The sequence below is a fragment of the Heptranchias perlo genome, chromosome 1 (genome assembly GCF_035084215.1).
Source record: "Heptranchias perlo isolate sHepPer1 chromosome 1, sHepPer1.hap1, whole genome shotgun sequence".
NCBI classification, from domain to species: Eukaryota; Metazoa; Chordata; class Chondrichthyes; order Hexanchiformes; family Hexanchidae; genus Heptranchias; species Heptranchias perlo.
The window spans coordinates 168020963-168043529 of NC_090325.1; the positions used below are offsets into that span (position 1 = coordinate 168020963).

General features: G+C 42.0%; 1 protein-coding gene across 1 annotated transcript in view; it reads left to right on the plus strand.

Annotated features, from left to right (window-relative positions):
- Positions 1–22567, plus strand: part of fat4 (FAT atypical cadherin 4) — a 380125-nt gene that overhangs the window by 203263 nt on the left and 154295 nt on the right. The window contains exon 7 of the mRNA XM_067993487.1: positions 10058–10232. Coding sequence (XP_067849588.1) covers positions 10058–10232 — 175 coding nt within the window. The remainder of the gene's footprint in view (positions 1–10057; positions 10233–22567) is intronic.

The following is a 22567-nucleotide window of genomic DNA, read 5'->3' on the forward strand; positions in this document are numbered from 1 at the left end:
GGCGCCCGCCGTTTGTTAGACTTCCACTTGCCCATAGACTTTTCATGGGCTTTTGCACAATATGTTCCTCTCATCGGACACTCAGTCCAACACGGTGACCTCTACAGGGCATCTGGGACCTGTGTGAACGGGGCAAGCAACTGTGTATCCCCTTCACCAATCAGATTGAAGCATGTTAATAAGCAGCGCAGAGTCAAATCCAGGAAGTGTAAGTTAGAATAGTGAATTCACTGTCAAATCAGGTACAGAAAGCGAAATAAAGAGAGAGAAAGAAAGATTGAATTAAGAGACAGAGATAAAAGAGACAGAAAGAAGTAAAAAAATAGAAATTTAATTTTTTTTAAATGTCCAACAAGAATTTAAACCTGAAGGAATGAAATTCCGTACTTGTAAAAGTTAATTTTCAGCGCCAGAGAGGTTGTTTGGCAGTAATTAAGACTTACCACGCCTTTAAAAGTAGGCTTAGACTTAAAATGACTTCATTTATTCCTTTTGGCGAGATTAGTTTGTATCCATCAGGTCAGTGCAGGAACTTCACGCTGTTCCATTCATTTGAACGGAGAGGCAGCCGGCGAGATGTCGTTCTCGCGGAGTTTACAGAAGAGGCTCGCATCTGGTACAGCAACATCTAGATTTTCGAGTTTGACTGCGCATGTGCGGTCACCGGATGTTGTTCTACCAGATGCACAGAAATATCAGTGAGCCCTGATAGCTTCGCCGTGATTTTCACAGGAAAATCCGACCCAATAATTCTTTCATTTAAATGTAAGATCAGTATTATAATGAAATCTGGTGTGTCTGTTATACCCATGTGTTAGTCAACTCTGTTTTATATTTATCATAATGGCAAAAATGCAGTAACTCATACTGGTATATAAGTCACATGTTTTATTAAGAGGACTTTAGAAATGCATCAAAGTGTGGCACACTTACCAGAATTTTACAGTAACATTGTTGCACCTTGTTTGATTCATATTAAATTCAGTCAGGGAATAAACTGTTTTCATGCCACAAAAATAAGAAATCATTGCAGGAAGTCTTCTAAGAACATAAGAAAGAATTGAACGAGAAAAGGCTATTTGCCTCATCAAGCCATTCCTTCCACAGAACTTGTACAATCTGCTGTATCAGAGAATCTAGTCCACAGGCTTAATCTCCTGAGGAAAAGTCCTGAAAAGTTTCTCCCTGTTTCCCTCCCTCCCACCACCTGAAAGTGGTCAAGTGGAGCTGAAGAATACCTACATTGTTAATCCTAGTTATAGCTAGATCAATCCTAGAAATGAAATTCATATTAGCACCAGAAACTACTTGTAACAGTTCCAGCAACCCAACAATACCTGGATGAGTAGACTTGTCCATAGTGCTGTAAGGGTTAATGGGACAGTAATGTGTCCTGAGAAATTAAAAGGTGAAATCCACTTCACAGAGACGCTAAAGTTGCAATAAAACACACTAAAGTTCACTTATGAATCCAATTCAGAATCTGAATTCTAATCTGAAATAGATTTGTTTTTCAGTTGGTTCAGAGTGTTGAAGCTGATTTTTTTCTAATTGGAAACCTGAAGTATTCAATTTGGACTATCCAAAGCCTAAGTTTTGAAAGTCTAACCCTGTCTGTTGCCTGCAGGTACCTGGTTCCTAAGTTACATAACACTACCAAATGACAATGTTAGTGAGATGATGGTAACTCTCAGAATGGACCGGCTATTACTGAAACCTGGGATAAAACCTGATACAACATTAAACTATTCTGAATAATCACGTAGTAATCTTCAAGGATTCAGTGTTATTAGAAATGCACCAAAGGGACTAGATGGACCAAAGGTCTTCTCCTGCCTTAAACTGTTATTATGTAGCTGAGTTCATCCGGCATCAGCTAAATGGGGTTGAGAAATTCTAAGCAGATGATCAAACATTTTATTCTCAAATAGATTGGCTCACCTTGTCACAGATAAAACAGCTGTACATGGCTCACATTCTTTTCATGCAGACCATTGAAGCTAAAGTAAATAAAATATAGGATAATAGATGCTGGCAATTAGTGACAAGGGAGTAATTCAATTGAGTGGTTCTGATGCATTAAAACGTGGAAACAAAGCTGAATTGAATTTTAAATTTCAGAATAATTGAATTATTGGTTTGAGCTCATTGTCAGGCTTTTATTATATTTATTATAATATATATTTAGCCTGTTTTTGAAATGTATTTCTGTTTAAAAAATAATAAAGAGGCATTTGTGGAAAGGAAAGGCAGAAATGATGTAGGAGTTGAAGGCACTTGACATCTTGAGGCTGATTTCCAGCCTCCTCCCAGTGGTCCCAGCATATGCCTGCAGCAGTGTAATGGGGAAATGGAATTTTGCACTGGTGGTTGCCATTTGTGCCGATTCCCATATCCCCTGCGCTCACAAATTGCAGCCCTACTGCAGCAAAGAATTTTTCCATTCATTCTAATGACCAATAAGTGAAAGATCATCAAACTGAAAGTTTTCTGGTTACACCTTTAAAGATTCTCCAATCTCAAAAGTGCTGCCCCGTACAGTTGCCCCCAAGAAATGCATGTCATTTGTAAAAGGGGTAATGATCCAGCATTACCTGTCTTCACTTCTACCTGTTGTCCAGAACAACCTGGGGAACTGTGTACGGAGTGTTGTGGACAGGAAATGTCACAATGTAGTATTACTTAGAAAAAGGACTGTGCAGAGACAATTAGCATATCTGTGTAAAATAATTAGCATATCTACTCCCTTGTCGGGGAAATTGTTCCCGGTTCAGTCATAGACTCGTGTCGACTTAACTAATTTCAGCTGGGCCAGTGGGAGTTGCTGCTATTGGCCTCAGTGGCATTGCATAGAATCATGCAATGATGCGACACAGAAGGAGGCCATTCGACCCATCATGCCTGTGCCGGCTCTTTGAAAGAGCTATGCAGTTAGTCCCACACCCCTGCTGTTTCCCCATAGCCCTGCAAATTTTTCCACTTCGTATTAACCAATTCCCTTTGTAAGTTATTATTGAATCTGCTTCCACCACCCTTACAGGCAGTGCATTCCAGATCATAACAACTTGCTGTGTTAAAAAAAAATCCTCATGTCACCTCTGGTTCTTTTGCCACTTGCCTTAAATCTGTGTCCTCTGGTTACCAACTCTTCTGCCACTGGAAACAGTTTCTCCTTACTTACTCCACTTACTCTATCAAAACCTTTCATGATTTTGAACACCACTATCAAATTCCCCCTAAACCTTCTATGCTGTAAGTAGAACAACCCTGGTTTCTCCAGTCTCTCCACGTTACTGAAGTCTTTCATCCCTGGTACCATTTTAGTAAATCTCCTCTGCACCATCTCTAAGGCCTTGACATCCTTCCTACAGTGTGGAGCCCAGAATTGGCTACAATACTCCAACTGCGGCCTAACCAGTATTTTATAAAGCTTACACCTCAAAAATTCTCCAATTTCAAAAGTGTTGTCTCGTGTCTAATGCCCAGTTCCTATGGGCATTCTTCAACCAGGCACCTGCCCAGTATTACTCTGGGAAAATAACTTCATTGCTTTTGTACTCAATGCATCTATTTATAGGAACATAGGAAAATAGGAACAGGAGTGGGCCATTTAGCCCCTCGAGTCTGTTCTGCCATTCACTGAGATCATGGCTGATCTGTGACCTTAACCCCATAATCTCGTAATACCTTTGGTTAACAAAAATCTATCAGTCTCAGCTTTAAAATTAACATTTGAGCTAGCATCAAATGCTATTTGCATAAGAGAGTTCCAAACTTCTACTACCCTTTGTGTGTAGAAGTGTTTCCTAACTTCATCCCTGAAAGTTCTGGCTCTAATTTTTAGGTGATGTCCCCTAGTCCTTGACTCCTCAACCAGCGGAAATAGTTTCTCTCTATCTACCCTATCAGTTCCCCTTAATATCTTGAAAACTTTGATCAAATCACCCCTTAATATTCTAAATTCCAGGGAATGCAACCCTAGTTTCCATAATCTCTCCTCGTAATTTCACCCTTGGAGTCCAGGTATCATTCTAATAAATCCACACTGCAGTCCCTCCAAGGCCAATATATCCTTCCTAAGGGCTGAACACCGTACTCTAGTTCAGAGACTGTGGTCTAACTAGGGCTTTGTATAGCTGTAGCATAACTCCTATCCCCGTCAATTCTAGTCCTCTAGATATAAAGGCCAGCATTCCATTAGCCTATTTGATTATTTTCTGTATCTGTCCATGACATTTTAATGATTTATGTACATGGACCCCTAAGCCTCTTTGGACCTTTACTGTTTCGAGCTTTTCACCATTTAGAAAGTACTCTGATCAATCCTTTTTAGGTCCAAAGTGGATGATCCCACACTTCATTGAAATCCATTTGCCACAGTTTTGCCCATTCACGTAATCTATTAATATCTCTCTGTAATTTTATGCTTCCATCTACTCTGCTTACAATGCTGCCTATCTTTGTGTCATCGGCAAACTTGGATATGTAGCGCTCTATCCTGTCATCTAAGTTGTTAATAAATACGGTGAATAGTTGCAGCCCCAACACAGATCCCCGTAGGACACCACTAGTCACATCCTGCCAATTTGAGTACCTTCCCATTATCCCTACTCTGTCTCCTGCAGCTCAGCCAATTTCCTAATATTCAATAATTGGCCCTCAATCCCATGAGCTTCAACTTTAGCTAACTATAATCTGGTTAGCTAACAGTCTCTTATGAGGGACTTTATCGAATGCCTTCTGGAAGTCCATATAAATAACATCCATAGACACTTCCCTGTCCACTACTTTAGTCACCTCTTCAAAAAATTCAAACAGGTTCATCAGGCATGGCCTACCCTTTACAAATCTATGCTGGCTGTCTCTGATCAGCTGAAAATTTTCAAGGTGTTCAGTCACTCTATCTTTAATTATAGAAAAACGTAATTTCCCGACAACATATGTTAGGCTAATTGGCCTATAATTCCCTGGTTTCCCTCTCTCGCCTTTCTTAAACAGCGGAATGACGTGCAATTTTCCAATCTAAAGGAACGGTTGCTGAATCGAGAGAACTTTGGAAAGTTAGGGCATCTGCAATATTCTCACCTACTTCCTTTAAAACCCTGGGGATCTGTCACTCTTCAGTGCTATTATTTTCTTCATTACTGTTAATTTGCTTACATTAATTATGGTGAGTCCCCGTCCCTGATTCAAAATTAGTTTCCTTAGGATTTCCTTAGGATTTCTTCTGTAAATACTGATGCAAAGTAATTATTTAACATGTCTGCAATTTCCTTACTTTCATTTACAATATCAACATTATCAGTTTTAAGGGTCCCACATTGCTCTTGGCCACCCACTTTTTCCTAATGTAATTGTAAAAAATTTTTGTGTTGATTTTAATATTCCTTGCAAGTTTCTGTTCATACTCCCTTTTTGTAGCTTTTACTATCTGTTATGTCACCCTTTGCTGTTCTTTGTATCTCTCACCGTCGCCAGGATCTGTGCTGTTTTTTGCATTTTTGTATGCTTTTTCTTTTAGTTTTATGTTTTCCCTTACCTCTTTTGTCATACATGGCTTTTTTTCATTAAGTAGGGCTCTTGTCCTTAGGGGTATAAACTGGTTCTGCATCACAAATTATTTTTTGAACACCTCCCTCTGATTTTACCCATTAACAGATTTGTCCAGTTTATTGTGGACAGTCTCTGTCTCATCCCGTTGAAGTTGGCCTTCATAAATTTAGAATCATAGTAGCTGTTACGGGTTTCTCCCTTTCAAACACAACGTTGAACTCGATCATATTATGATCGTTATTAGATAAATGTTCACCCACCGTTAGGCTGTTAACTAAATCTGCCTCATTACTCATTATTAAATGTTACCAGGGCTGGAGCGCTTCAGCTATGAAGAGAGACTGGGAAGATTGGGTTTGTTTTCCTTGGAGCAGAGGAGGCTGAGGGGGGACATGATTGAGGTGTACAAAATTATGAGGGGCATAGATAGGATGGATACTAAGGAGCTTTTTCCCTTCGTTGAGGGTTCTATAACAAGGGGGCATAGATTCAAGGTAAAAGGCGGGAGGTTTAGAGGGGATTTGAGAAAGAACTTTTTCACCCAGAGGGTGGTTGGAGTCTGGAACTCACTGCCTGAGAGGGTTGTGGAGGCAGGAACCCTCACAACATTCAAGAAGCATTTGGATGAGCACTTGAAATGCCATAGCATACAAGGCTACGGACCAAATGCTGGAATATGGGATTAGATTAGACTGGGCTTGATGGCGGGCGCAGACACGATGGGCCGAAGGGCCTCTATCCGTGCTGTATAACTCTATGACTCTATGACTCTATAAATCTAATATATTCTGCCCCCTTATTGGTCCTAGGACATATTGTTACAGAAAGCCATCCTGAACACACTCAAGAAATTCGTTCCCTTTCTGACATGAACTCATCTGCTTATCCCAATCTCTATGAAAATTAAAATCCCCCATTAAAACCACTCTGCCTTTGCTATATCTTCCAGTTCTGATAAAAGGTCTTTGACCTGAAATGTTAACTCTGTTCCTTTCTCCACAGATGCTACCTCACATGCTGAGCTTTTCCAGCATTTTCTGTTCTTATTTCTGCCTTTGCTACATGCTTGTCTAATCTCTGCATTTATACATTCTGCCACTTCACAGCTGCTACCAGTGGGCCTATACATAACTCCCACTACAGTCTTAAATCCTTTTTTATTTCTTAACTCTACCTTTGAAGTCTCTACTGCCTGCTTACCTCTCGTTATATCTTCTCTTATCATCGAAGTAATTTTATCCTTAATCGCTAAGGCTACTCCTCCTCCTCTACCAGTTCCCCTATCCTTCCTGTAGACCTTATAACCTGGTAGATTCAATTCCCTGTACTGACTGTCTTGCAGCCAAGTCTCAGTAATGGCTACCATGTCGTACCCTCTAAGTTGAATTTGCGCCTGCATTTCATTCAATTTGCTCCTTATACTCTGTGCGTTTGTATAAACAATGCTTATTTGAACCACACACCCAACCTGTCCTTCTGCTCTAATGTTTTTCTCTCACATTTCTTATTTCACTATTCTGATTTAATTACTTTACATCTTTTAGTTTTTGCTCTACCTGTAGTGCCTAAAGCATAATTCCTGACTATTACTCTACTCTCTTCCTTTTCGTTTGTTTTAGAATTATTATTTATACAACTTTTTCCACCTGAGCCCTCCCCGCTATTTACTAGTTTAAAATACTTGTGACTGCTCAATTTATCCTTTCTACTAGGACCCTGGTCCCAGCCCGGTTCAGGTGGAGCCCATCCCAACGGTACAGTTCCTTCATGTCCCAGTTCTGGTGCCAATGTCCCATGAAAAGCCAAGGTTCCCGTAGGGCTTTTTAACAGCCTTCTCAACTTGTCCTGCCACCTTCAAAGACTTGTGTATATGTACACCCCCAGGTCTCTGTTCCTGCACCCCCTTTAAAATTGTACCATTTAGTTTATATTGCCTCTCCTCATTCTTCCTACCAAAATGAATGACTTCACACTTCTCTGCGTTAAATTTCATCTGCCACATCTCCAAGTCAGTCTATGTCCTCCTGAAGTCCATTGATATCCTCCTCATTGTTTGCTACATTTCTGAGTTTCATGTCATCTGTAACCTTTGAAATTATACCCTGTATACCCAAGTCCCAGTCATTAATATATATCAAAAAGAGCAGTGACCTCAAGTGGACCCCTTGGGGATACCATTGCAAATTTCCCTCCAGCCTGGAAAAGAAACGTTCACCACTACTCTCTGCTTTCTGTCCTTTAGCCAATTTCGTATCCACGCAGCCACTGTCCCTTTAATCCCATAGGCTTCAATTTTGATAACAAGTCTATTATATGGTACTTTATCAAATGCCTTTTGAAAATCCATATACACATCAACTACACTACCCTCATTAACCCTCTCCATTATGTCATCAAATAACTCAATTTATTTGCCTTTAACAAATCCATGCTGGCTTTCATTTATTAACCCATATTTTTCCAAGTGGCATTTAATTTTGTCCCGGATTAATGCATCTAAAAGTTTCCCCACCACTGACTTTAGGCTGACTGACCTGTAGTTACGGGTTTATCCCTCTCCCCTTTTTTGAATTACGGCGTAACATTTGCAATCCTCCTGTTCCCTGGCACGACTCCCATATCTAAGGAGGATTGGAAGCTTGTGGCCAGAGCCCCACAATTTCCACCCTTACTTCCCTCAGTAACCTAGGATGCATTCCATCCGAACTGGGTGACTTTTCTGCTTTGAGCGCAGTGAACCTTTTAAGTACCTCCTCTTTTTCTATTTTTGTCCTATCCAATTTCCCTACTACCTCCTCCTTTACTGTGACATTGGCAGCATCCTCTTCTTTAGTGAAGACAGATGCAAAGTATTCATCTAGTACCTCAGCCACGCCCTCTGCCTCCACAAGAAGATCTCCTTTTTGGTCCCCAATCGGCTCCACCCTTCCTCTGCCTTCCCCTTCACAGTTTATATGTTTATAAAAGACTTTTGGTTCCCTTTTATGTTACCTGCTAATCTATTCTCATATATTATCTTTGCCACTCTTTTTTTCCTTTTTCACTTCTCTCCATTACTTTCTGTATTCAGCTTAGTTCTCTATTGTATTGTGAACCTGACATTTATCATCACAGTGTTATAGTAGGTACGGCACAGGAGGGGGCCATTTGGCCCATCGTACCTGTGCCAGCTTTTTGAAAGAACTATCCAATTAATCCCATTCCCCTGCTCTTTCCCCATAGCCTTGTAAATTTTATTCCTTCAAATGTTCATCTAATTCCCTTTTGAAAGTTACTATTGAATTTGCTTTCACCACCCTTTCAGGCAGTCCATTCCAGATTATTACAACATAAGCCTCCTTTTTCTGTTTCATTTTAATCTCTATATATTTAGTCATCCAGGGAGCTCTAGCTTTGGATGCTCTTCCATTCCCCCTCGTGGGATTGTGTCCAGTCTGTACCCGAACTATTTCCTCTTTGAATGCCTCCCATTGCTTATTTACTGTTTTAACTGCCAATCTTTGATTCTAATCCACCTGGATCAGACCCCTTTTCAACTCTCTGAAAATAGCCCTCCTCCAGTTTAGTATTTTCACATTTGATTTTTCTCTGTCCTTTTCCATAACTACTCTAAATCTAATGATATTATGATCACTGCTGCCCAAATGCTCCTCCACTGAAACAGGCTCCACTTGCCTCACCTCATTCCCCAGAACTAGATCTAGCCACTGCTTCCTTCCTCATTGGGCTAGAAACATACTAATCAAAAAAGTTCTCTTGTACACATGTCAGGAATTCCTCCCCCTCGTTGCCCTTTACACTGTTATTTTCTCAGTCTATATTAGGATAATTGAAGTCCCCATTATCACTACTCTAAAGCTCTTGCATCTTTCTGCAGTTTGCCTGCAAATTTGCTCCTCTATCGCCTTCCCACTATTTGGTGGCCTATGTTATATACCCAGCAGCATGATAGCTTCTCTATTGTTCCTTAATTCTAACCAAATAGATTCTATCTTTGACCCCTCAAGTATATCATCCCTTTCTAGTGCTATAACGATATCTTTGATCAATATGTCCACCCCCCACCTTTTTTTCCTTTCCTACATTGTAGGAATATTAAGTGCCCACTCCATCCCTTGTTTAAGCCAGGTCTTCGTTATTGCCACTGTATCATAATCCCATGTGGCTACTTGTGCCTGCAGCTCACCAACCTTATTTACCATACTCCATGCATTTACGCGCATGCGCTCCAAACCCATCTTAGTCTGCCTCGCATTCGTTGGGACTGGCTGATATTTTTGTATACTAGATTTTTATTTAATGCAATTCGGATCCCTTTAATGTTGGTATTCTCTACATAATTAATTTTATCTCCTTAGATCTAATTAATTACTCTGATTTATATGTTTACTTATTCATTGTTGTTCCTATGTTCCAGAGTGCTTTACGTGTGGTCTCACCAATGCTACATAGATTATTGCTATCACTTCCTTGAACTTACATATTCTGTGGATTTATGCTGTAGGTTGTAGCTCGCGATGATGACCAAGGGTTAAATGGTCAGCTGACTTACACAGTTGTTGGTGGGAATGAAGCAGGAGCATTTACTCTGACACCAAGTGGGCAGCTGAGCCTGGTTGTGAGCCTGGATCGTGAAACGACGGCGCAGTATATCCTGACAGTCATTGCTACAGATGCAGGTAAAAGCAACATTCTCATCTGTATTTCGAAGTAGTTCACTCACATTCTCTACCTTGTTAAGTAAGGAGATTTTGAATGTAATAGTTATGAGGATGAATTTCCACTCCTGACGAAAGTGCAGATTGAAGAATCAGGCACAGGGGTCAGCCAGCCCAATTCACAGAACTTAGGATTTTCCAGTCGTTAATTTTAATAACTTGGAAAATTAGGAGCACCGCAAATCAGATGCACTGATCCCCGTGCTTGATTCTCCGATCAATACTCCCGGCAAGCAAAGCATCTGCTAGAAGTAGAGCATTGTAAAATTTACCCTATAAATTAGTGAAAGCTTTAAAGTTGCCTTCCTTCTGGAACATTTTTATACTAAAGTCCCACCAGGAACAAATTTTTGCTGTCACTGTTTTAAATGTAACTATGTGACTTAGAGTCATTTAACCGACCTGATAGTTACACTAACGGTCACCATGAGTCACTCCAATCCAGTATGTCACACAGAGCATCTCCTTCACTTTACTATGACAACAGCATTCACAGAAGTCCTTCCAGCTTCCGCCTTGAGTATCTCCCATAGCACTGTACAATACTGGTGAAGTCTAAACAATGGCAAACGTATTTAAAAAGAAACCAAGAATCATGGTGTAAAAACAATTATCGCATTTAATATATTTATTCACCAAATAAATCTTTGTTACTTTGTGCTTATACATTATTCAAAATGTATTTGCTAGATAAATATCACATTCAGCAACAAGTACCTTCTTGTAAGTGCACGTTTTTGAGATTATTTCAGGTTTTAATAGATTTCCTGATTTCAGTATCAGTGTGTTTTCATCACAAGTTTTGTGCTTTTGCACCAATGCTAAATTAGTGTCAAGTAAACCTGATTCAGAAACAAGGCGCAATGAGACTCCCTAACTCCACTTCACTTTGGAGTCAGGCTGGGCCTTGATTAAAATTTAGTCTCCATTGACACAAATTGGGGTAATTTTCAAAGTCTGTGCTGCAGGGGAGCCTTGTCTGCCATATTCACAAATTGGGAATTTAGGCACTGCTCACAATTTTCTGACTATTCATTTTAATGAATGGGAAAATGTGGGCATGTCACATCCAGGTTTATGATTTGTTCTGCTGGAGGGCAAGGTTCCCTAATGGCAGTGTGGATCCCTTATAACTATAGAGTCGGTGAAAAGCAAAACTGCTTGGTATAAATGCACTCTCATATGTTCAGTCATGGATACTAATAGATGCAATGTGGAGGCTGCACATCAAAAAAGAAGAAATGTATACTTGTATTTATATATTTATATGTCATTGTAACATTACAAACATGCTGAATTACCTCACTGCAAGATGGAAGAGTGCATGTACACCAATACCAGGCTGAGCAACCTATGATCTAGTAACAATCCAGTGCAACAACATACAGGAAGCCGGTTCTCTACTTGATCTTTCTTTGTGTCGTTGGAGTCCACCCAGCTGGTATGACATACCTGTAGCTCTAGCTCTTTTAATCCGTTGGTGCAATGATGCTGCATTAAACAAGGTAGGAATATAGGAATTGCTAGATGATAAAAGACCAAGGTCCGTCTAGTTGGCCTGCTACCACCCCAGTAGCCGCTTGATATAATGATAATGGAGTTGTTGACTAATCAAAGAAATCAATCTCTATCAATTAGTCTACCACAGACCCAAACATGTGAGGAAAATCCCAGTGGTGGAAAGCTTTGGGAACCATAGGTCCAAAATCACCTGTTCCTTCCAAGCTGCACTTACCCCATATCATGTCTCAAATTACTCACATGCTGCATCCCAAAATGTTATTTTCTGAAAGAAATCTATCTAATTCGTTCCGGGTACGTTCTTGGAAAGAATTTGAAATATCACTGTCGGCCCTGAAACCACATTACCTTTCTGTTCTTCTTGTTTGTGTATTTATTTTTGACAATTCAGTTAATTTTCTCTCATTTTCCCTCCATGGAGTTTAGCCACACTGCACAACTTCCTCAGGTAGGACCAATATTGGCATATCAACTTGCCATGGCAGGAAGGGAAATTCTGTCAACAAGTCAGTTTAGGCAGTTGGTAGGTGAATGAAAGCAGTCAGTTACAGAACTGTATTGATAGGCTGGGAGCAGATCATTTATCCAGGACTCCAAACTGAAGATGGTACAGAGACAAACTGAAAGAGGAGTGGGGTGGGGGGCAAAGAATTTAAAAAGGACAAAAAATGTGACCATGATTGGAGCTGGCCTTTTTCTCCTGAATATTTAGGTATGTTTCATGGCATCTACAAGGAAATAGATGAAATTTCTTGGGCATTGCAAGAGAAACTCAAATAGACACTAATTACAGCAAAGAATTTTTGAGTAAATTGCTATATTCCCAAAATATTAACAAATTGGAGTTGGATGAGCTGAGTTGTTTTTCTTGCAACCCAAACAAATCATAGTATTTTACAGTCACTTGACAATTATAATCTTCTAAAGTTTGGTTACAGTCTGTTACAGTCATTTGTGGTACAGCTGATTACAGTCTTCGACAGCCAGTTATAGTTCTTAAACATTGGTTACAATCTCTGACAGTCTGTTATAATCTCTGGCAGATGGTCACTATCTCAATCTGTTACAATATTGCAGAGCTGTTACAGTCTCCGATAGCCAGTTACGAGCTCTGACGGTTAATCATGCTCTCTGAATGCTTGTTACAGTCAGCGGTAGAATGTTATAGTTTATAGCAGGTTTTTAAAGTTTCCTGCAGTCGGTTACAATCTCTGCTAGCACTTGCAGCTCTGACAGTCTGTTACCATCCTTGACAGTGGCAAGATGTGCAATGATAGATGGCTGGTTACCTTGCTGTGATTATCTAATCACAGCATACCTCTCATGCCACAGTCATTTTCAATTAATTTGAGTGGCTGGAAAAGACTTGATAATGATGCAGCTGCTTCTCTCAACGTATGGTTTAAATTCTTATAGGACAAAATGCGTTTCAACAGAAAGTAGGAAGTTTCAGAATCTGTGCATCTGTGTGAGCAGACAACATCCATAGTGTCTGTGTACATGAGAGTTGGTATTTATTGTAAGTATTATTGTAAATAATATTTTCAGGGGATTCTGCCATCCCTCATGACCTAAGCAATGATCCTCACCCATTGCAGAACCTGGTAGGTCATGGGATCGGTAAACATCAGATCTGGCAACCAGACAGGAGCCCTTCAAACCGCCTCATTTTTTTGCTAACCAATTATGTTTGCATTCCAGATCCAATCAGTGTTTTATTTATTGACTGTGTCCTAGAGTAATACAGCAGTATATACTGTCAACTGTATTTCGACTATCCTATTTTAAAATGACTGTAGACTGTTACTTTTAATTCCTTAGAATGCTTATTTGTCCAGAGAGAATTCAGTAATAGATGTGGAGTTGAAGGATGGGTTCCAGCTGTGGTAGCATACAGTGCACACTGAGTGAAATGATGGCTACAGTTCATATGTGTCCTGGGCTGTACATATTAGGCTGTCAACTACTCGATCTAAACTGAGCAGATAGTATTTCCATGCGTAGCAGAAAAGCTAGAACCAGGACAGTCTGTCTTGCTGCTAGATAATCCGATTTTTTTTGTTGTTTTGTTCAGTATCAAAGCAGCTACAAAAGAGGTGTTTTTATTTTAAAAAAGTGTTCTGTGATATTAGGATATAAGAAGGTATGGAACAACAAAAGACTGTTTGACCCTTCAAGCTTACTTCTTCCACAGATTATACATAATTCACCCTATCATGGACTCTACCTCACCTGTTGCATATCCTGAGGGAAAGTTTTGCAGAATTTCCTCCTGACCCCCAAAGGTAATCAAGTAAAATTCTATCCGCACATGTCCACTATTCACTCCTGGCTGACTGCCCTCCACAGCCAACCCACTTCCTGGCCCCAGCAGCATATGAGCCATCATGTCTAATTCATCCAGGACTTCTCAGATGTGGTACATCTCCGATGCAAATACATATGATTCACCTCATCTTTTGTACTGTGTGTACAAGGCAGCTTTTTTGTATTAAGTTTAAAATCTTACCATTCATATTTAAACTCCGCAATTTTCATTTCTTTTATCTGACACTTCACAATAATTTCATTTCTCGCATGTTGTTTGGACAATTGTTTTAGCTATAATAACATGCAGACGCTTCAGAGAGAAATAAAGGTCCTTTCAACTACAATTTGTCTTTGAAAATGTCTGAAGGGATTGTACATCAAACATTGTGAAGTGCTAAGAAATCTCAAACACATGCTTCTTTGACAAAAGGTTGAACACAGGCTAAAATGCTGGGAATATTCATTATTCTGATTCTCAATATTGAAGAATATAGATTGTTTTGGAATCTGTACACAATAAAGATGTTGATAGTAACAAGTGAAGTGTGCTGCCACGTTTTCATCGCTTTAACTCCCAGTAGGTGAAATCCATTTGTGTACCTTTCTGGTTAGCTGGTTGTGTCCTTTTCCAGCAGCACTCTTGTACGTAACAGTTACTTTCCCAAAATGCAAATTAGAAGAGCGCAAATTTTATTTTGTTCTGCACATCCAAGGCACAAAATGTTCCTGCAGATGTTAAAACATGGGCACATTCACGCTTGCAAGCTGCATTGGGATGAAAAGCAATGTTTTCAACAATTTCTTGCCAGTGAACATCCATTTTTTTAAAAAATGCTAAAACCTATCCAGATATTTTTCCCCCATTGATACTGCATTAAGACACAGGAGGGCTGTAATTTATGTTTTAATGCAGTATCAATGTGAAAAAAAACTGACTGTATTTGAGAGGTCGAGCAGTAAACTATTGCCCTGAAAGTTGCAGTGAAGACTCAGAGTGAAATTCATCTTTTAACGTAAAATGAGAGAAAGCTTTCTCCCCTCTGTAACAATCAATCTACTAATGAAATTGCTGGACTGCGTCTTTGAAATGTGCAATTTCTGAGGAGGTCGTTAATTACAGAGACAAGCTGGCATTCTCGCACAATTTATTAAAAGGAATTTCATTCAGAGCTTGCTCGGACTAGGATATCACTGCGCACTTGAGGTTATTTCTGTAACTTGTGTGAGAATAGATTGCCAATTTTAGCCTGAAAACTGAACCAACTATTTTTATTGGAGTTAATTTATATATTTTTTTTAAAAAGTGAACTGCTTTTAATTGTTTGTGGGTTTGTCCCTTTTCTGTTCCATGCTGCTGCCAATCACCAAAGACTATTGTCAACAGCTGCCTATTGTAAAAACTATTTCCTTGTGCATTGACAAAGTGGAGTTGATTTTTTGACTTTTGGGTGACCAATCGGTGGAACGCGCCAGCCTGTCGCCCGTACCTGTGGCGAAGAGGCAGGCGCGATTGTGAGGCACCGACCTCAATAATATCCCGACCGGCGAGCTGCGGGGCAACAAATTGATATTATGTCCCGGTCGGCAGCAAGGTAAGTGCGGGTGGGGGAGTCACAGGGTGGCAGCAGCCCAGATTATTTTTGTGAGGCCCAATTTACCTTGGCTGGGCCTCATCTGCTCTATCGTCCGTGGAACTGGTCAGAGTACGCACGGCGCACGCACCAACCAGTTCTGAACTAAAATGGCAATCCGAGTTCCAGGACCATGATTTTCGTTTTAAAAGGGATATTTCCTCTTTCAAATATGGCAACAGAATCTCCCGAGTGACATAGGTGTATATATATAACGAGTAGCCAGAATTACTAGAGGTCAGGCAATACTAAATAATTTTTTAGCTTGAGTGACTTGTTTAAAATCCACAGAGAATTTCAATATGTACTTTCTCATTTCTTTTTAAAGAGAAGTGAAATCCGATGCCAGACTTACCGGGGCCGATTTTCGGATGGCCGAGCGGGTGCGTTGGGGACGGGGGGGCTCCGAAAATGGCGGAATCCCAGAGCGGGTTCAGAGCCCAGTTCCAACCCGCTGACTTCCGGGTTCCCCAAAGATGCATTTGGGCGCGCGCGCAGCTCCCGCATGCGGGAATCCCACCGGCAATTAAAGCCGATGGGATGATAATTTAGATAGTTATTTAGGTAGTTGAGGTATTTGACAGACCTCATTGAGTGGAGATTTTGGCAGGGATGCAATTTTGAAGGATCCTCAGCATGTTTCCCGTGCTGTGGGAAACACTCCCTGTTGGAGCAGACGTGTTTCAGCCAGCAGCCAGTGGGAGATGCAAAGGATTATTTGACAGTTGGGGGGAATACCTAATTTATTGCAGCAGGGCACTCTGTCACTTCAGACAAAGTTTTGGCTGCAGCATCTTTATCTTTCCACTCAAAATTATTAATTTATACCCAAAACTCTGCTGTGCAAACACATTTACCTACTTTGCGGACCACCGTCGGGATGAGGGGGCGCCGTAGCTCCATTCATCACTTCATCCGAGGACGAGCATCATCACCAGCCTCGCCAGGAACACTGTCCACCTCCGCCACGTGGAGCTCCACAACACAGTGCTGCGCCACAGGCACCTGCACAAAATAGTCGTGCAACTACACATACACCAACTGTAGGGTGACCCAATGGGTGGCATCAAGTGTGGGTGTTAATGGTGAACCTCATGAAAGGGACTTATTACACAAGCCAATCAAGAATGGCCAAGACGTGGCAGTAGTGGGTGACAATAATAATATTTAATGTGCCATTAACAAAAATCTTAAGCTTCCAACAACTCCTACGTGGTGCTTCCCCTGTGGCTGCAGCAGAGGTAGTGGCAGGTTGCTCTTGGTCATGCCCTGACCAATTAAATGCTTTGGACCTATTCCCTCTGGGTTTCGGTGCCCATGAGGGCCCCTCCAAAGACTGCTCCACCTGCACCTGTGCAGGGGCAGACTCGACCACCTGGAGAAGAGGCAGCATTGCAGGTATTGGTTGAGAGGGGGGCAACGGGTGAGACATGGGAGCGCTTTGAGTGGCGTCCCCACTTCCATGTCCTCTTTCACCATCATCCCTCTCCTGGGCCAGGCCACATCAGTCCGACCACCCTGCTGGACGACAGTTTGGAGGACATGCGTGAAGCCTTGGAAGGCCAGTGCTAATGTATCTGCCTGCCTGTTAAATGTGGCAGAAAGTTGCTCACCCTGAGTCCGAAGGGCTGTGGTCAAAGCCTCAATTGACTCATTGCTGAGCCGTGCTTAGGAATACAGGAACATGGGAACAGGAATAGGCCATTCAGCCCCTCATGCCTGCTCTGCCATTTGATAAGATCATGGCTGATCTGTGATCCAACTCCATATACCTGCCTTTGGCCCATATCCCTTAATACCTTTGGTTGCCAAAAAGCTATCTACCTCAGATTTAAATTTAGCAATTGAGCTAGTATCGATTGCCATTTGCGGAAGAGAGTTCCAAACTTCAACAACCCTTTGTGTGTAGAAATGTTTTCGAATCTCGCTCCGGAAAGGTCTGGCTCCAATTTTTAGACTGTGCCCCCTACTCCTAAAATCCCCAACCAGCGGAAATAGTTTCTCTCTATCCACCCTATCTGTTCCCCTTAATATCTTATAAACTTCGATCAGATCACCCCTTAACCTTCGAAACTCCAGAGACTACAACCCCAATTTGTGCAATCTCTCCTCGTAACTTAACCCTTGAAGTCCGGGTATCATTCTAGTAAACCTATGCTGCACTCCCTCCAAGGCCAGTATGTCCTTCCGAAGGTGCGGTGCCCAGAACTGCTCACAGTACTCCAGGTGCGGTCTAACCAGGGTTTTGTACAGCTGCAACATATCTTCTGCCCCCTTGTACTCCAGTCCTCCAGATATAAAGGCCAGCATTCCATTTGCCTTCTTGATTATTTTCTGCACCTGTTCATGACACTTCAATGATATATGTACCTGTACCCCTAAGTTCCTTTGGACATCCACTGTTTTTAACTTTTTCCCATTTAGAAAGTACCCTGTTCTATCCTTTTTTGATCCAAAGTGGATGACCTCACATTTGTCTACATTGAATTCCATTTGCCACAGTTTTGCCCATTCAGCTAATCTATCAATATCTCTTTGTAATTTTATGTTTTCATCTACACTGCTTACAATGCCACCAATCTTTGTGTCATCGGCAAACTTAGATATGAGACTTTCCATGCCTTCATCTAAGTCGTTAATAAATATTGTAAATAATTGAGGCCCCAAGACAGATCCCTGCGGGACTCCACTAGTCACATCCTGCCAATGTGAGTACTTACACATTATCCCTACTCTCTTTCGCCTTTAGCTCAGCCAACTTCCTAACCAAGTCCGTACTTTTCCCTCGATTCCATGAGCTTCTATCTTAGCTAACAGTCTCTTATGTGGGACCTTATCAAATGCCTTCTGGAAGTCCATATAAATAACATCCATTGACATTCCCCTGTCCACTACTTTAGTCACCTCTTCAAAAAATTCAATCAGGTTTGTCAGGCACGACCGACCTTTCACAAATCCATGCTGGCTCTCTCTGATTAACTGAAAATTCTCGAGGTGTTCAGTCACCCTATCCTTAATTGTAGACTCCAGCATTTTCCCCAAAACAGATGTTAGGCTAACTGATCTATAATTCCCCGGTTTCCCTCTCTCTCCTTTCTTAAAAAGCGGAGTGACGTGCAATTTTCCAATCCAGAGGGACAGTTCCTGAATCTAGAGAACTTTGAAAGATTATAGTTAGGGCATCCGCAACGTGCTCACCTACTTCCTTTAAAACCCTGAGATGGAAACCATCTGGTCCTGGGAATATGTCACTCTTTAGTGCTATTATTTTCTTCATTACTGTTGCTTTACTTCTGTCAATTTTATTGAGTCCCTGTCCCTGATTCAATATAAGTTTTCTTGGGATTTCCGGCATGCTATCTTTTTCTACAGTAAATACTGACGCAAAGTAATTGTTCAACATGTCCGCCATTTCCCCATTGTCAATGACAATATCCCCACTTTCAGTTTTTAAGGGGCCAACACTGCTCCTGACCACCCTCTTTTTCCTAATATAACTATAAAAGTTCTTCGTATTGGTTTTGATATCCCTTGCAAGTTTCTTTTCATACTCTCTTTTTGTAGCTCTTACTATCTGTTTTGTGAACCTTTGTTGATCTTTGTATCTTTCCCATTTGCCAGGATCTGTGCCATTTTTTGCCTTTTTGTATGCCCTTTCCTTATGTCTTCTACTGTCCCTTACCTCTTTAATTGTCCATGGCTGTTTTTTTTGGCAAGTAGAGTTCTTGCCCCTCAGGGGTATAAACCGATTCTGTATCACGTTAAATGTTTCTTTAAACATTTCCCACCGATCATCAATCGTTTTACCCATGAACAGATTTGCCCAGTTTACTATGGACAGTCTCTGTCTCATCCCATTGAAGTCGGCCTTGCCCAAGTCTAGAATCTTAGCAGCTGATTCACTTTTTTCCCTTTCAAACACTACATTGAACTCGCTCATGTTATAATCACAATTGGATAGATGTTCACGCACAGTTAAGCCGTTAACTAGATCTGGTTCATTACTCGTTACTAAATCTAGTATGGCTTGCCCCTTTGTTGCCTCTAGGACATACTGCTGTAGAAAACTATCCCGGACACACTCAAGAAATTCACTACCTTTCTGACAGTTGCTCGTCTGCTTTTCCCAATCTATGTGAAGGTTAAAGACCCCCATTAAGACCACTATGCCTTTCTTACACGCTTGTCTAATCTCTGCATTTATACAATCTCGCACTTCAGAGCTGCTGCCAGGGGTCCTATACACATCTCCCACTATAGTCTTAGATCCTTTCCTATTTCTCAATTCAACCCATAAGGTCTCTGTTGGCTGCTTACCTCTCGTTATATCCTCCTTTATCATTGAAGTGATTTCATCTCTAATCACGAAGGCTACTCCTCCCCCTCTTCCATTTTCCCTATCTCTCCTGTCGACCTTATAACCCGGTATATTTAGTTCCCAATCCTGACCATCCTGCAGCCATGTCTCAGTAATAGCTATCATGTCATACCCTCCAATTTAAATTTGAACCTGTAGTTCATTTAATTTATTCCTTATACTCTGTGCATTTGTATATAGAACTCTTAGTTGGGCCACACACCCTAGCCTGACCTTCAGCTTTGATGCTGGGATAATCGCCTTACACCTTCTAGTTTTCACTTTATCTGTAGTGCCTAAAGTACACTTTCTTTCTGCTGCTCTATGCTTTTCCCTTTCACTTGTTCTTGAACAACTGTTTGTACTATTTGTATTACATTTCCCCGGGTCTTCCCCTCTCTTGCTGCTCTCAACTTTACTCCCTTCTGACTCCTCGCTCAGGTTCCCATCCCCCTGCCACTCTAGTTTAAACCTTCCCCAACAGCACTAGCAAACACCCCCGCGAGGTCCTGCTCGGGTGTAACCCGTCCCGCTTGTACAGGTCCCACCTTCCCAAGAACCGGTCCCAATGTTCCTGGAATCTAAATTCCTCCCTCCTACACCATCCCTGCAGCCACGCATTCATAGCCGGTCTATTCTCCTGTTCCTATACTCACTAGCATGTGGCACCGGTAGTAATCCTGAGATCACTACCTTTGAAGTCCTGCTTTTTAATTTATCTCCTAATTCCTTAAATTCACCTTGCAGGACCTCATCCCTTTTTTTAACCTATGTCATTGGTACCAATATGGACCACGACTACTTGCTGTTCATCCTCCCCCTCCAGAATGCCCTGCAGCCGCTCCGTGACATCCTTGACCCTAGCACCAGCGAGGCAACATACCATCCTGGAGTCACGTTTGCGGCCACAGAAAGGCCTATCTGTTCCCCTTACAATTGAATCCCCTATCACTATAACCCTGCCACTCTTCTTCCTCCCCTCCTGTGCAGCAGAGCCACCCGTGGTGCCCCGAACCTGGTTCTTGCTGCTTTCCCCTGATAAGCCATCTCCCCCAACAGTATCCAAAGCAGAATATCTGTTTGAGAGGGAGATGGCCCCAGTGGACTCCTGCTCTACCTGCCTAGTCCTTTTACTCTGCCTGGCGGTCACCCATTTCCTTTCTGCCTGCGTTATCTTTACCTGCGGTGTGACCACCTCACTGAACATGCTATCCACGATAGTCTCAGCATCGCGGATGCTCCACAGTGAGTCCACCCGCAGCTCCAGCTCCGAAATACGGTTAGCCAGTAGCTGCAGCTGGACACACTTCCTGCACACATGGTTGCCAGGGACACTGGTAGTGTCCATGACTTCCCACATAGTGCAGGAGGAGCATATCACGGGTGCGAGCTCTGCTGCCATGACTTGCCTTGGACTCTCAGACTCTCCTCCCGCTCTTGGTCTCTCCTTTTATACTGTGCTCACCTCTCGGACTCTCCTGCCTCACCTGTGACGTCGCACAGTAGTTTTCTCTTGTTGCAGGTCTGCTGCTGCTTTTATTCCCCAATCTCAGTCTTCTACGCTCAGGTCCACTGCCGCTCTGCAGAAAAAGTTAGGAAAAGCAAGGCAAGGCAGCACCTCCTTCCCCCACTTCACCGAACTCCCACGCTTACCAAACTCTCAGCACTTCACTCTGTGTTGTCCGCACACCATGCTGTCGCACTGACAGGCCCCTGTATTTCTACAGTTTGTGACTCAGATGAGTTAGGCCTGCCCCACCTTCAGGTACCAGTTTAATCGACTAACCAATTAACTTACTACAGCAGCTCTCTCTGCTGAAGCCTGACAGAAATTTATAAATTTAAACTTTAAAATTGAACTTAAACAGTTGATAGCAATTCAACTTAAACAGTTGAAAGCAATATTCACTAGATTTTAAAGAGATTAGCCCTTAAACTCCCACACTTACCAAACTCTCAGCAGTTCACCGTGTTGTCCGCACACCGTTTTGCTGCACACTTCCTGCACACATGGTTGCCAGGGACACTGGTAGTGTCCATGACTTCCCACATAGTGCAGGAGGAGCATATCATGGGTGCGAGCTCTGCTGCCATGACTTGCCTTAGACTCTCAGACTCTCCTCCCGCTCTCGGTCTCTCCTTTTATGCTGTGCTCACCTCTCGGACTCTCCTGCCTCACCTGTGACGTCGCACAGTAATTTTCTCTTGTTGCAGGTCTGCTGCTGCTTTTATTCCCCAATCTCAGTCTTCTGCTGCTCAGGTCCACTGCCGCTCTGCGGAAAAAGTTAGGAAAAGCAAGACAAAGCAGCACCTCCTTCCCCCACTTCACCGAACTCCCACGCTTACCAAACTCTCAGCAGATCACTCTGTGTTGGCCGCACTTGAAGCTCGATGGAGGCTAGCCTTCCCTCCATCGCAGACATTCCCGCACTTACCCGCGACACTATCTCAGAGATGTCCTCACGTCCCTGTGACAG